The sequence below is a fragment of the Micrasema longulum genome, unplaced genomic scaffold (genome assembly GCF_059751315.1).
Source record: "Micrasema longulum isolate JH-2025_06_02 unplaced genomic scaffold, ASM5975131v1 h1tg000747l, whole genome shotgun sequence".
In the NCBI taxonomy this organism is placed as follows: Eukaryota; Metazoa; Arthropoda; class Insecta; order Trichoptera; family Brachycentridae; genus Micrasema; species Micrasema longulum.
Window position 1 is genome coordinate 538,047 of NW_028277941.1, and position 17,243 is coordinate 555,289.

General features: G+C 33.9%; 1 protein-coding gene across 1 annotated transcript in view; it reads right to left on the bottom strand.

Moving 5' to 3' along the window:
* Positions 1-305: 305 nt before the first annotated feature.
* Positions 306-17,243, bottom strand: part of lin-28 (protein lin-28 homolog) — a 78,557-nt gene continuing 61,619 nt past the window's right edge. Inside the window, exons 2-5 of the mRNA XM_088230359.1 lie at positions 12,803-12,924; positions 4,695-4,867; positions 2,796-2,916; positions 306-548 (exon numbers count right to left, since the gene is read on the bottom strand). Of these exons, the coding sequence (XP_088086485.1) occupies positions 429-548; positions 2,796-2,916; positions 4,695-4,867; positions 12,803-12,924 (536 nt within the window). The 3' untranslated portion in view covers positions 306-428. The remainder of the gene's footprint in view (positions 549-2,795; positions 2,917-4,694; positions 4,868-12,802; positions 12,925-17,243) is intronic.

A 17,243-nucleotide genomic window follows, 5' to 3' on the forward strand; every position in this document is an offset into this window, starting at 1 on the left:
CAGAAAATGCATTTTGAAAATTATATATTACTAAAAACTTAGGTTACCTACAATCTTTCCTGATACTATTTATTTTTACATCATAAAAGCATTCCAGTAATATGGTTGGTAAGATAACAATATTAATACAAAACTTGGAAAATGAATGTTACTTACCTATTACCTATTCCTCTTTTACGTAAACCTTTATGTAAGTATTATCAAAACATTGATATGGATACTACTCATTTTGGCAAATTATTTATCTAATAAAGGTGATTGCAGTAGCACATTTAATTATTTTAAAATAAAAAACAAAAAGTACATGTTATATAATAATTATCATAAACCCTGGTTACGATTTGCCGACAAAAGTAGTCAACTCACAATTACCAATTTCAACACCGACATAATAAAAATGAACACAACCAAATCTCAAAATGAAAGATTTATTCTATTTTTACGGATTGAACCGACTCGGTGACGCTCTCTACTGACTGGTCTCCATTCTGCCCTGAAGGTGGTAGGGAACCGCTGTTTTCACTGCTTGAAGCTTTTTTCCTCTCAACCTAAAAACAATATTATTATTAGTAGTTTACAAAAAACATATATAGGCATACATAATTTAGGATGGGTGAAGGTTTTGATAATCTATTATGACGTACAAAGAATACACTTTCTCTATTATTTTAATAATCCCACAACTTAAATATTTATATTCTTAAAACCTTTTTTTCCAATAAGCATATTTATTTGTTATAAAATACATTTTATCACATTAGTAGATTGATGCGGAAATAGTTGGTATGTAATGCAAGGAAAATTACATTTTATTTTACTCCCCGGTAAAGTTATATTGACAACATTGTCTAATCTAAGTTTCAAACCAAATTTCAAAAGTCAGTTCATGGAAATTACTACAGTTCTGTTTAATGCACATAAATGAAAGTAATACATAATAAACATGTACTGAATAATGATTACAAATTCAATATCAAGAATGTAATTCCTCTTTAATTCAAAGTGTATGAAATATTTTATAAAACAATCAATCAATCATTCATTTGTGTAGATTTAAATAGATTTATATTAAAATCTGTTATCCGAATTTATCTTACTTAACCCTAATAGTTTTACATGACACATGTCTTACCTACATTCCCTAGATTGTTTAGAATTGATTTAATGTTTGTAATATTATACCTATATACCTATTTAACCTGCTGCATTGTTTTTTTTTTTGTGGTAGTAGTAAAAAATTACATTTTTAACGATAGTGGATAACTTAACTACAAAAAATCATATTGACACAATAATTATCCTTCATATTAAATCTAAATGAAAATTACCTTATATATTTTTTTAATCTAATTTCGGTTTTCTGTTTTCAATGTAGTGACGTTTATAGCTCATTAAACAGTTTAGTCTTTTAACTCTTACAAGGCTGTGCAAAAGTCAGAGAAAAAAAAACATAGAGATACTGTTCATTAAATTATTTTCTAAAGTTTATACAAATTGTAATATAAATTAGGCCTGTTCTAGCAAAATAAAATAAAAATCATAAATATGCCGGTCATATAACTATCTTGTACTGCCAATAATTGACTGCTTAAACTAATTTCTTCTTTTGTTTTAGTCTCTTTTACACAAACACCGGCCACACAACAGCATCGTCTTCCTTATTATCATGTCTATTCTCATGCTCATACAGTAAAACAAATTTATGGTATTGCATCACTTTCATTCGTATGATTATTCTTCGCATGGTAAGGATAAATATTTTTTGTATTAAAATCCAGCATATTTATACAAACTTTACTTTAAAGTCTTGTATTGTGGGTACACTCATGTTGCACCACAGCCCAGAAGAGTTAAATAAATGATAGTTTTGACATCCAGTTAGTCTTACCTGAAATTGTTTCCATTTATTATCTGATGGATCTAAAAGTCTTCAATGCACTTAATACATGAAGCAAAATTCATTTTACGCTTAGTACCCAATTCAAAATGTGTACTTAATAGTTCAATGACTGTCATTACATCACCGGTCCATTTCCAATTCATTGCTAGTATCATCTCACAGTAATCCTTTAACTAGCAAATATTTATATGGTTTTAAATTCTTAAAATATATTTTTTTAAATCAAGTTTTTCTAAAGGGTTAAAGGTTTTATAATAAAAAAAATATTTGTATATATATTTACAGACAGGTTTAAGCTGAGATATTCTATAAAGATACAAATTCAAATACATTTTCATCACATGCAAAAAGCAAAAGTTGAACAAAAACTATTAAATTAACTGCAAAGGAATGAATTAGTAATAATTTATAATTGAATTTTAAATACAATAAATTATTACTATCCTTGTTCTCTACATTCATACACCTTCTTATGCATGCATGCCATTTATTCCGCCTTTTTTTATGTCTATCTTTGAGAATTTGTTAATTTTGATCCTGCCTTTGGACTTCCTGGTTTTTTGCATCTATCAACATTCACATTGGAAGTCCATTTCTTCTACACATCCTAAACCAACGCAGAACTCCTTTCTTGATTTTGTTGATCTCGTCATTAATTTGTGAACCTATCATATTGTTATACCGCATAAAACATAATATGGTGATTTAAGAAAAATGGATAAAGATTCTGCCGTAGTAATAATAATAATTTTGAATGATTTATCACCTCAAATACACTTTCTTTACTATTGAAGGCTCACTTAGAAAATCATTTATAAAACGTTTTATATTTATTATGATCTAACCTCTGTAAGTAATAAAGAAACATAATAATTTGTATTTTCACAAAATTTACCTTTGTTGGGCAGTCAGCTATTAAGTGACCTTCACTTTTGCAGTTATGGCATCGTTTTGGTTGAGGTCCCATCACACATTTGGCTGCTATATGATTGGCAAACTCCCCACAGTTGTAGCATCTGAAATAAAAAAAAACAAATTTAGTTTACATAAAAATATATGGGGTCCATTATAATACATTTTGTCAAACTGTTAATTACATAACTATTATGCCATACTTTGGCCATACAGTAAAACTTGGCCAAGAGGCAGAGATAGAGCTCAATAGAGGTCAGGCATGGGCTGCCTTAGGAAAACTATCCTATATTCTCAGGTCCAAACATTTTGAAAACCATTTAAAGAAAGCAATATTTGACATGTGCATCCTATTAGTATTGAGATATGGTTTTGAAACCACCACCTTTACAAAACGCACAATGTAAAAATTCCATGTATCACAACAAGCAACGGAGAAAAGGAAGTTGATTGCGGGACAGAAAACGGAAAGAACGAATTAAAGAAAAAACTAGGGTTATGTATGTAGCATACAAAAAAGACTCACGAAAGAGAACTTGGCTGGCCATATTATTAAAACCACAGATGATAAATGGACCAAACGGACCCGGGAATGGTGACCGAGAACCGGCTATAGAAATCCAGGAAGCCTCAAGCAAAATAGTCTGACAATATTAAGAGGGCAGCGGGACATCAATGGCATCAATGGCGATGGACAGAAAACGGCGAAGGTTGTAAAAGGATGTGTTCAACATTGGACGAGTGAAGGCTGATGATGATGGTGAAGATTTTTCGAGATTTAAATTTTTTAAATCTGCACTTACATTTTTACTCATGACGACACCATATGTCACCCTTTCCGCCTGGTTGTTCAACCAAATCTGTGGATTTTTTTCAAATAGGTCTTCATAATTGTCTAACTAATATTAAATTTTATTAATAGGTGCATTTAAAATGTGTTAACTAGGTATTAGCAATCATTGTTTACAATATTCATATGCATGTAAGATAAGAAAATCTGAAATCACTATATGCAATAAGAAAATAATAATTTATGATAAAACCAAAAGAAATAAAATAAGGAAGGTCCTCTTTCATTTTCCACATCCCCTCCTAAGTGGAGCATGTGGACATCACCAGACACCTCCAGCAGATCCTAACACTTGTCAGCACTTTTGCCTCCTCCCACCTCAATCCTGCGTCCCTTAGTTCCGCCGAATAAAGCCAAAAGATCATCATCTACGGCCTTCCAGAACAGCGGGAGTGCACAGGTGTAAAGAAGAGGAAACTTGGGTTAAAATTCTAATGACACATGAACAGCACATGTCCGCCGCCGCCCCCTCAAAACACTTTTTATAAGAGGTTGCTGCGTCCGTTCTTGGACTTCAATGTTAGTTGGGAAATTAAACTAAACAACCTTATGCCAAATATTTTCCTCAAGCACTTACTCTCAAAACTCTTGTGAAAAAAACTTTGGCATTTTGAGTTTTGGCAAGGTGCCAGGATTCACACACATAATAAATATTTGGCTGATTTAGACAGCGCCATTTTTGTGAAAAATCACCTCTAGAGTGCTTATAGGAGTACTGCCATCATAGAAGAGTTTAATAATCGGCATTTCATTTTGACCGTGTATAGACTGGAATTCCAGACAGCACTCATTATGTTAAAAGTTGCTCCAGAAATTCCTAGGCAGGTTGCTAGCTCTTTGTGGATACCACCATCCTCAGTTATTTGAACTTCCAAGTAGTTAAAGCTGTCAACTTTCTCTCTGCCCATTATTATAGAGGCTGATAAGGGTCAATAAAGAAGGTGCCTTTATTAAACTAATTAAATATAATGAAGAAAAATGCTCTATGTAATGTAAATACTTTTTAAACATTTATATAAAAATAGTTCAAACCTGATTTTTCTAAACCTTTTCTTAGAGACAGGTCTTCGGTGGGATCCATGGCAGTCTACGGCTGAGGGTCCGCTGACTCTAGTAGCTTCTAGGCCTTTTTCAGATGACTTACACTCAAACTCTACCATTTCTTCATCTCCTAGTGATCTGAATCCGGGCATCTGAATTACACTCTGAAAATATACATCAAATCTGTTACTTCAACATACAATATGTTACCAGTCCGCTTATGGTTTAATGGTAAGCTTGTTTGCTTACCATGCAAGGGCTCTCTGGTTCGATTTACGATATGGTTGACATATTAATTTTAAAATGTGATTTTTCACTAGAATATTTCTTAGTTCCTAGAATAGGACCTGAAGCATAAGACTAATGATCTTACCTTCATGTAACAAGAAATAACAAGATACCCAGCAATTGGTGTACCAAAGAAGTACCCTATACACCATTAGGTGAAAAAAAGGAATTATGGTGTTAATTTAAATGCAAAATTCTAATATCAGAGCTTCAAATATAAATTATTTGACTCATTTAATTCAAATTTGTTTTAATTCATAGGTAATTGTATTAGGTTGGCATAAGCATAACTGATATGAGCCTATTAAAAATAATTGTTGTCTGGTATTTGTCTATTAACTTTTTTTTTAAATTCATTGATTACCCTACTTCATTTAGATGTCTATTACTCATTTTCAAGATAAATAAACATAAAATATTTCATAGATGTATTGAATAAATTATAGATGATAAGATCACTTCAAACTGTGGGCCTAGCAAGTAAAGTGCAGGCTTTAATACAAAAATGTTTTGATTTAATGCTCTTTCATAATCTATTTGCTCCCCATTGCGTACTTTTCTAAATTTTGTTGATGATTGATTATTTAACCTTACAACCCTAGCAATATTTTGCAAAGGTAGCAATTTTTTTTCTTATTAAATGATATATTTCATGCTTTATGGTCCAGTTGAATGATTTAAGTAGTCCATACTATCACTTACAAACTGGAATGACCTAGCTACTCTCATAGTCTGGAAATATTATATACTTATGTAGTAGGCATAATACCATACCAACTGATGACGATAAATGTGATATTGTGCTTCTTTATAATGAAGAAATATTGTGCTGGGGAGTGAGAATTATCATATTATTATTAATTGCTTTTGAAAATTACTGTCTGAATGAAAACAGAAGACTAAATAAAAAGGAATAAGCCTTGAGCAAAATATAAAGGGGACATTTCCAATTTTACTAAATGTGTATTGACAACATGGCGGTCCCCATAGTGCAATGACTAAGACACTGGTTTCACGCACAGATGTTCCGGGTTTAGTTTTTAGCGAGATTATGGTAATTTACACGTGCAAATAAGGATCTTTTGTTTTTTTTTAAATAAATATTTGGGTTGTTATTTTGTACCCAAATATTTAGATTTTTGGGGCCAGTTTCGACGACTTGTAAATGATTCACTATCAGAAAATGAGAATCAAGTTGAGGTAAAGCAGGGTTCGAACCTCGGATCTTTGATCCGTGAGTCCGCAACACTAGTCACGGAACCACAACCTGATTTGAATCAACATTGATGTTGTTAAATGATGTTAGTTAGTAATTATAAATTTATCAATGATAAAAAGGAATGAGCATTATTTTAAACTTTTTATTTGAAGAGATAAAAATGTGGTTTGAGGTTTCAAATATCTGAATTTTATTACAGCCTTATTAATTTGTAGTATATTATTTACAGTATATTATGGATTCCATTGTCAGAAATATACTACACTATAGAAAATATTTGAAACAGCACTTTTTGAAGTCGAGGAAGGATTAAAGATCAATGGAAAGATACTTCATAACATACAATATGCTGAATATACAGTTATTCCAGTCAATTTACTTGAACACCTTCAATTACTCCTGAACCGAATTGAGGAACGTTTTTTTCAAAACAGAACATGCGCTTAAAATGTAATTTTTTAGCCGGGGTTTTTTTGTGATTTCAGTCAAATCGCCTGAAAAAATGTTATTAAAAAAAATAACACCTTATAACTGAGCCTGAGAGTAATCTAATACATAGTCAGTTTACAATTTGCTTTTATATTTCATTAGCTCTCAAAAAAAAATATTGACATTAGGGAGTTTTTTCAAAACTCGATATTCGCCTACAAATGCATTCATAGTCCAATTTGAAATTCAGTTTTTTAAAAACAGAGGGTATATTTGGTTAGATTTATATTTATATATACACTCATAAATATGTTAATAAACTTGCATATAAATCAAATTATTATTGTTTTACATTAATGTAAACCTATTAACATACTCCAACAGAGATAATGACTATCTTAGAGAAGGGAACATATGTAGAAGTCTAGGAAACTTCAGGGCTTATGACCTGCCATTGGATGGTTTAAGTGGCCACTTTACACACTGTGTAACATTCATCATTCTGGCTTTATTTCTTTGATTCTTCCGTCTGTCAATGTTTGTGAAGTTAAAGAGCTGAGACCTTTATCGACGCTGGTGAGATTCATCGGTTTGAATTATTCCGATCAGTCCAAGAAAAAGTATAAAAATATTTTCAGGCATTGCCTAGTAGATAAAATAATTCAATCAGATGAATCTCACCCGCATCAATAAGTTTTCAGCTTGCTGTTTAACTTCACAAACATCAACAGATGGAAGAATTGAAGGAATATAGGTGTTCAAATATAAGAAGAATGGTGAATGTTACGCATTGTTTAAAGAGGCCACTTAAACCAGTCAATGACAGGCCATAAGCCCTGAAGATGCCTAGAATTTTATATTCCCTCATCTAAAGGGTTCTTCATCTCTGTTGTAATATGTTCGTATTAACAGCTCCCTAGGGGGTTAAATCCAGTCCTTGGCTCAAGGCCTCGATTATGAATGGAAGATAAAGACGTCATACCTTCACCTTGACGGTATAGTTTAAGATAAATTCGCTCTAGCAATTACAAAGATATACTACCGACCCCCCACCTTCAAGTTTTGGGTAGGTACATCGATATGAAACAAGGAGAAGCGTACGTCACGGTACACATATCTGCGCTCTAAAATGACATAGCTCCAGTATGACGTCATAGTTAAAGATGAAAGCCTCCCGACCGACTACAAAGATATACTACCGATACCCCACCATCAAGTTTTGATGTAAGTACATCGGTTTATACCGATGGGTCTAGAACTCCTCGATACGTTTATTTACGCATTAAAAGTGTCAAAAATTTTGTTCCATCCAGCAATTTTTCTTAAAAATATGAAAGGGAAATAAGTAAAATTTGAAGTCGAATTAAATTCCGATATAACTGTCAGTTTAATACAACGAACGCCTAGATACGAAAATAATGTCGTTAGGTTTTGTCCTATTGACATATAAGAGTATCTAAGCGTTAAAAAGTTACCACTGTAAAAAAGTAATTTAGTTATTATATTTTTTCCATCTGTTTTACTATCTTTCTGAGAGAACTTATTGAGAGTCGACCTTGTAATCGCTCAGTATTAACCTCAGTTGATAAATGCAGACGCGTTTTGGCAATGGTTAAAAGTCACATAAAAATCATATTTAAGCGATCTTTTTTTGCTTGAATTGGGATTCATTGGAGTTTATAATCGCTTTGAAGTGAGCACTTTCTATCACAGAAGCCTATTTAAAATATAAATAAGAACTATTTTAAATGTTAACGACGTAAGGAACGCGTACTTGTTTGCGGTCATTCATTGGCTTGTTTCGATCATATGATGTCGATATGACAAGTAGGTAGAACATACCGAGGTAAGATACATATAGTACAGAAGTTAAGTACACCGTCTCGATATATACAGATGAAGATAGCGTTCATAAATGAGGCACAGGTTTCATGAAATTATGTAGGTACTTTACCAAATTAATTAAATTACACAAACGCGATGCAATGCACAATAATCGCATGCAAGGTTGGTAATCGCGTATTTCGGTGATTTTAGTTTTTTTTTACATGCGAGTTTTACTTATTTCGTAATTTTCTTCTTTTTACTACTTCTTGAACTCGACTTTCCAAATTTCCAAAATGGTTTATTTCTGACTTAAATACATTAATATTTAGTCAAATGAAATTCTACAAATTATTTAAACAAACAGGGAATCTGATACACGATAGTAATTTTTCATATTTTCGGTAATTTGCTAAGAGAAAATAAAAAAAATGCTATAGATCTCATATCCATGAAACTGAGTCAATGTTAAAAAATTCTTAAAGTTCTGGAAGTTCATTACAAAAAAGCGATCTAATAATAACTTCCCAGTGAGTTTGTTCCTAAAATTACCTACCTGTAATATCGAATGAAGTAATGCGTAATGAGTAATTTTCTTGCGCCAAATGTAACAAAACAGATTTAGCCGATAAAGTAGATATAAATAAACGGCAACGAATATCAAGTTTTGAAATAAGTTAGTTGTAGTTCGTTTCAGCGAGTTGAAGCGAATAATATCGTCTTTTGAAAAAACGATATGATTTTGATATTTTTTTATGCCGGTTTTAAGGTTATTTGATTGAATTTTTTTTCAACAATGTTTGATTATGTCCAAATGCTTGCAGACTGGCTGGATTTCCTCCCTAGGGAGTTGTTCATATTTAAATTTATTTCAACAGAGAGGGAAAAAGTTTTCGAGAAGAAATTTGGAAGTCTAGGCATTTACAGGGCTTATGACCTGTCATTGGCTGGTTTAAGTGGCCACTTTACACACTGTGTAACATTCACCATTCTGCCCATGTTTGAACATCCACATTTCCTCAACTCTTCCATCTGTTGACTTTTGTGAAGTGAAGGAGCTGAAACCTTTATCACGTGGGTGAGATTCATCCGGCTGAACCAAATCACCTACTAGGCAACGCCCGCCTAGTAGGTGATTTGGTTCAGCCGGATGAATCTCACCCACGTGATAAAGGTTTCAGCTCTTTCACTTCACAAAAGTCAACAGATGGAAGAGTTGAGGAAATGTGGATGTTCAAACATGGGCAGAATGGTGAATGTTACACAGTGTGTAAAGTGGCCACTTAAACCAGCCAATGACAGGTCATAAGCCCTGTAAATGCCTAGACTTCCAAATTTCTTCTCGAAAACTTTTTCCCTCTCTGTTGAAATAAATTTAAATATGATTTTTTTTTCAGCTAATCAGCAAAAAAAAATCATTTATCTCTTCAAGTAAAAAAAAACTTTAGCGGAGTTTTTGCTAAAAGCAATATCTACCGACCAACCAAAAAACAGACTGATCAAAAGAAAAGTTGGTCAAAAATTTGTACTAACAATCAAAATATAAGGTGCCTACATCAAAAAATACATTTAAAAAATAAAATAACAGTTGTGCTTTAAAGGTGAGATAAGGCTTGCACATATTAACTTAAATAAAAGTGCATTATGTTTTACATGTTAAATGATGAGGAATGTGGAATTGGGTAAAGAAGTTTGGAAGGAGAGAGAAAGAGGAACCGAGGAAAGAAAAGGAATATTTTAGTTTTTTTTTTTTTTAAATAAAATTAAAGATGGTTAGGGTTGTAAAAATATATAATAATGTTTCAGGCGTTTCTTGAAGGTGGCCAAAGAAAGTGCATTTTTTATATGAAGAGGTAACTTATTCCAAAGTCTAGCACCTTGAACAGAAAGGTAATTGCTGAAAAATGATGTGCTCTGTCGAGGAATAAAATTTGTTCTCTTCTGTGAAGAGCGAAGCGAAAGACCATGATCAGAAATGCAAATGAAATTCTCAGCAAGATATTTTGGAGCACGCGGGTTGTAAATAATATTATAAAGAAGTGAAAGAGATTGAAAGTTTGTGCGCTGATAAAAACGAAGCCACTTGAGTTCGGAGCGAAAGGATCATACATGGTCATAATTTTTGAGATTCAAAATAAAGCGGATGCTTTGATTCTGCAAACGCTCCAGACGATCAATGAGTTCCGTATTGGCGTGAAGATAACAAATATTAGCATAGCACAGAGAAAACAAAACAATACATTGGGAAATATTTTTTTGGTTGTGGTTGGAAGAAAATTTTGAAGTCTTTTCAGTAAATGGCGGGTGCGGTAAAACTTCGTCCCTATACTGGCTTTAAATTTATAAAATGAAAACCAAAACGCCATTTGGGGCGAAAAGCGAATTTTGAAAAAAACATCCTCAATTGCCAATGTTTGTGAAGAATATGGTCAAAAGCTCGACGCGAATACAAAATATTTTACTATTAGATAATAACTCATTCGCGACAACACAGAGTTGATGGTTACAGGAGGAACCACTGGAAAAGGTGAAAAATTTTAAGTATCTTGGATGCAACTTAAATGCGAATTAGGATTCTGATATTAAAATTAAATGCCGTATGGAATAGGCTAGATCCACGTTTATTAAGATGAGATGGTGTTGTCCAGCCATTCTATTAATCGTAATCTCCAAATGCGGATGGTGCGGTACTACGTGTTTTTTTGTGTTCTTGTACGAAGGAAGCTTGGATCCTCAAGGAAAAAAACGCACAAAAACTGGAAGCCTTTGAGATGTGGATGTAAAGAATGATCCACGAGGACCATGAGTGAATATAGAAAAAGAAATGGTAAAAACAATTAAAATCCGAATGTTGCAGAATTTCAAAGATATGAGATCATACATTTTATTATACAAGGTAAAATTGTGAGCAGAAGGAGCCCGGGAGAAGTCGACCTTGGGAAGTCTTCGGTGAAGCTTTTCCGGGCAGCCATAAATAAAATAATGGTAGTCAACATTATCGCAGACGTCCAATAACGGACATGCACTCAGAGAAGATGACAATAGAAAATGAATAATTGTGAAGCGATGTACATATTATAATGTTTAAAAATAATTTTAGGTGCGATCTAATAAAAGTCGAGGGATATTTATTTATTCATAATTTAACACATTGAATGTTTTAATTTTCAGTTTGAATTTTGAAATTTCAAATTATAAACTTTTTCAGATTTAAAAAAAAACCCGCATTACGTTTTGTGAAAATCTTATATTATTTTGTGACATTGTCTTCTTTCTAAACGGGAACCTGATATTTTTTTTGTCTCTAATATTATGACAATGTTCATACTGATTTTTTTCAGAAATTCTATTTTTTCTGCTTAGAATTTACACCGAAATATTATGGTATTCTAAAATGTTATTATATTTCTGTTCATGTTAGTATTTGTAGGTAATTAATTTAAAAGTGTTTTTTTTTAATAATTCTTCGAGCCTAAAAATTTTAACTAACGAACAAACAAACCATTAAGCCATTTACCCGTAGAGATAGACAGAGAGGATAGTCCGCCATATAACTCTGTCTTTGCATACGTACTTCACTTCCTCTATATTCATACATCTTCTCATGAAAGCACGACGATTATTCTGACTTTTGGCATGTCAATCTTCAAGTATTTCTTGGTTTTGGTCATAGTCTTTCTCTATTTCTTTCGCTTTCTTTTCGCTCTTTCGCTGTCCATTCGCTCAACATGTCCAAACCAACGCAGATCTCCTTTCTTGATTTAGTCGATAATGCTTATCTCAGCCATACATAATGTACGGATCTCAACATTTGTGCATCTATAGTACATAGTCAGCATTCAGCCTTCTTACATGATTGTTTTTCCAATTCCATACTTCCCTCTCATATATAATGGTCGGCACTAGAACTTCATTGTGACAGCTAGTTTTGCTTCCTGCGACAAACTTTTGTTTGCCAAGGTAGATTTAAGTACACCGTTCACCCTGTTCCCGGCCCTCACCATCCTTTCAATATCTTTCTGTCTCTAGTAAACATACTTCCCAGATACACAAAATCTTATACCTGATTCAGTATATCTCCGTTCACACTGATCTCGCAGTTACGTAGTTATACTTTCATCCCTTTCGAAAACCATTGCTTTATAAACATTCATTAGCAAATCGCTTTTCTCGCATACTAAGTGGAGTTTTGTTGCCAAGAATTGCAGGTCTTCTTTGTTGCTAGCAAGAAGCACGGCATCATCAGCATACAGAAGACAATTGACAGTTAAATCACCCATGTTTGCTCTCATTCACAAATCTTTCCTAAGAAATTAAGAATATATAAATGTTAATTCACCTGATGAACAAAGACATCCTGTCCCCCATCATCAGGAGTGATGAATCCCCATCCTTTGGCAACATTGAACCACTTGCATTTTCCGGTTCTGGCACCTCCTGAACTTGGTGCTCCTGGAGGCCCTGGAAGAGAAGGTACAGAGCACTTAACACTTTGATTTGACAGATATTTGATACAAGTCTAAGAATTTACAGATTTTAATTTATCGCTTTACTGATTTGAATGATTTAAGTGATTAGACACTACACTTATCATTCTGCCTATGTTTAGACATCCATATTTCTTTAATTCTTCCATCTGTTGATTGGCATTTAGTAAAAAGGTTGAAATTTTTATTGATATAGGTGAAATCCTGTCGAGTCATTTCACCTGCTAAAAAATGCCTAAAAATACTTTTTAACTTTTACAAAAATTTTCAAAATGAAGCAACCTCCGGACACAATAACTATCACTAAGCGGGAACCAATTTGTTTAGCTGGGCCACATACTACGGATCTCTCCCGAGAACGTTAACTACTATTGCCTACTTTACAAAGCATCATGTTCTCATGGTCCTGGACGCCCACGGCTGACAGTCTGTCGGAAATACCACAATGCTCCTCCTATAGAGCGGAAATAAGTGATTTCAAAAAGTGCAGTCTGTTTATATATTTACTAGCCCTTTTTCACGTGTGCTTGACTGAATGTTTTTAAAAAAAAGTGTTCTAGTGTACCTACTTACACAAATAAAATATGTCTGTTTACTTGGTTTACAGCAGTGGTTTCCAAAGTGGTTCTTAAAGACTCCCAGTAGCTCAATCACAAATAACTATCGACGTGCCAATAAGCGACGTGATAACGATTTTTCACCATGGTTGTTTATCGTATTCGTGATCACAATGCAACATCCGTGAACACCTAATATTAAATGCCAAAATATTTACGTTTCACGACGTATAATCCTGCTGCGCAATCACATATTTGAATTTCACTGGTGTAAATAAAGAAAAAAAATTGTCGGCTTCGTAGGGTAATGGTCAGCGCGTTAGCCTGCCATGCAAGATGTCTCGGGTTCGATTCCCGGCATGGTTGATGTGAAATATTGATTTAAATAGGTGTTTTCACACTAGAATATTTCATAGCCCCTGGACTGGTACCTAAAGCGTAAGACTGATTATCTTACCTTCATGTAACAGAAATGATCAAGATTCGCTGCGATTGGAGTACCAATGCAGTGCCCTATGCACAATTAGGAACGACGATGATGAGATAAAGAAAATATTCCAAAACTGCTTTTTTACTTATTTATATATTATTTATTATGCTATTCATTGCATTTAGCCGGCAGTTGGAAAGCCAAATGTCAAGAAAAGCAGTCGCCATGGTAATTGTTATATAATTTTTACTTTTTAGTATTAGATACTCCTTACTATTTTGCGAATGCAATATATTGTACTTTTTTATAGTAAACGCCGATTTTTCGCCAGTGAACTGTATTTATTTACGAGGAAAACAAACCGACACGAGCGTTGGCTTAGAGATTACACACGCGTTGACTTATGACTGCGATAACTTAAGCATGTTCATTATTGTTCATTGTGATCGCTCAAATGGGAAGTATGTTTACTAGGGACGGAAAGGCTGATAAAGATATTGAAAGGAGGGTGAGTGCCGAGAACAGGGTGAACGGTGCACTAAAATCTACTTTGGCCAACAAATGTTTATCGCAGGAGGCTAAACTAGCAGTTCGCAACGGAGTTCTAGTTCCAACTCTAATGTATGGGAGCGAAGTATGGAATTGGAAAAATAATGAGGAAAGTAGGTTGAATGCTGTCGAAATGCGATCCCTCAGGCGAATGTGTAGTAAAACGATGTATGATAGGTGCACAAATGTCGAGATCCGTGAAGTGTGTAAGGCTGAGACATGCATTATTGACAGAATCAAGAAAGGGGTGCTGCGTTGGTTTGGACATGTAGAGCGAATGGACAGCGAAAGAACGGCTAAAAGGATCTACGATGCAAATGTTGATGCATGCAGAAAACGAGGAAGACCGAGAAAGACATGGCACGATCAAGTCCATCAAATACTTGAAGATGGACATGTCAAAAGTAGGAATAATCGGCGTGCGTGCATGAGAAGATGTATGAATGTAGAGGAAGCGAGGTCTGTATGCCAAGATAGAGTGTTAGGGCGTTCTATCCTCTCTGCCTATCCCTACGGGGAAACGGCGTGATGGTTTGTTTGTTTGTTTGTGTTCGATAGATATTTGTGATTGAGCTACAGGGGTGGTATTGTGAACGCAGTACCGCTCGTAGAGAACACATTTTAAACACGTATTAACGTACTAAATACACGCTAACAGAGCGATCTCTTCGCGCGCTATGCGGATCAGAATACCAGCCCAGGGGTCCGTGGAACCACTTTGGGGTCTGTGGAAAAATAAAATGAATTTGGGGGTGCGTGGATAACGTCAGGGGGTCCGCGGAGTGTTAAATATAATCTAAAATGATTGTGACCCATTTTCAATATCATGATAACTAACATCAAAATCAATCAATAAAATGGCAGCCATTTTTATGTCCTAAGTAAACAGTAGGTACATAAACTACAAAATACAAGTAACAATTTGGCAATAAAGAGTCATATTCTAATTAACAATGAAATTCTATTTTTTGCGTGTTTGTGTAGTACGTATAAAATTTTTTCCTTGTTTTAAACAGAAAGCAGTTATTATTTATTTATTGTTACGGGAATTACACTGGCTACGTATTCCACAGAGGGTGGAACACAAACTCTGTTGGCTTACGTATAAGTCACTGCACATCTCTGCTCAGAAATATCTAAGGGAACTTTGCATTCCGCATGAACTAGCTGACAGACGTCTAACGCTTAGATCAGCTACATCTACGTCGAGAGGAAAAGTTATTATACGTATAAGTTCGGTGAACGCGCATTTGCGGTCGCGGGCCCTGTGGCATGGAATGCTCTCCCAGCAGAAGTGCAAAGTTATGTTTGTTGAAGTTAATTTATGTAAAAAATTTATTGCGTATACAGCTGTTATTAAGACTATATTTAATTATTTATTTAATCAATTTTAAGGAAAAATAATTTGAAAAAATATTTTTTTTAAATCGTTTTATATTATATACATAATAATATACCAGTACAATAATATACCAGTATAATAATAGACCAGTCTCGAAGAAGTCGCGAAAGCGATGAAACCGGTCACTGGATATTCCAAATTTGTGGATTAAAGTATCACTCGTCTTATAGTAAGACACGTTAGTGAGAAAGAGATGAAGATTTTTTTGCTTATTGTCACCACTTGATGGGATTCATTCTGACAATCAAAGATTTTATCCGCTTTATTTTTTTAATGACACGATTTGAAAATAAAACAGTTTTTTTTAAATGGTGAAATCGGATGTTTGCCTTACTTTTTTAAAGACTAGTGTTTAAAGTTTTGTAATTTGTAAAGATAAGTTAAGTTTCTCACAAATGATCATATTGTTATTACCCGTATAATTGTTTGTTTTTAGGTTTTTATAACGTGTTTATCCTCGCATCAAACTAGTCTAAAGTCTTAAGGTCTTAAAGGCTGATTTCTGATAAAAAGATCATGCGATTTTGCCATTTTGAAACGCCGCGCCGTTCTTTCGAAATAGGGCCAATAAAAAAAAATATACAAAAATAATAACAAAATCTAAAGTTTATTATTTTGTTTTTTGAATGGCACGGATTTGAAACAACGGCGTTTTTAATATATTAGAGTCCGACTTTTAGTTATACTAAGCGGTTGGCGCGTTCCCCTATCATGCTTGAGGTGCCTGGTTCGATTCCCGGAAGAGTCGACATGAAATCCGGGTTCCGGATACGGGGTCGCTGACTCACGAATCAGAGGTCCGAGGTTCGAACCCCTCTCTACCAAAGCTTGATTCCCATTTTCCGATCACAAAAGTTTAAATAATTTGGTAAATCGTAAGAACGCAAATGCTTTTTTTTTTAAATGAAAATATTTGTTTTAAAGGCGATTTTACAAAGTATAGTAGATGTTTCATAGATGGACGCCTAATAAACGTTACTAGACCAGTGGAGAATCCAAATTTGATAAAGAATGGTACGAATTCCAGATTATTTCATGTGCTTTTAGATCGAGAAATGGGAGTTTAGAAGAGCTACCCATATAAGTCTTAGTATTGACCGGTGTTTGCGGAACTCTAGTATTTTAGAGATTGCGTAGAATAGTTGGTAAATTATGTAAAATTTGTCAATGTCTCGCTATGAACTAAACTAATGTTTTTGTTACAATATTTGAGTTTGTCCAAATGTTCGTAGACATAAAACTGGATTTTACTGGGAGTCATTAAGATTAACCTTAAATAAGGGAATATGGAAGTCTAGGCATTTACAGGGCTTATGACCTGTCATTGGCTGGTTTAAGTGGCCACTTTACACACT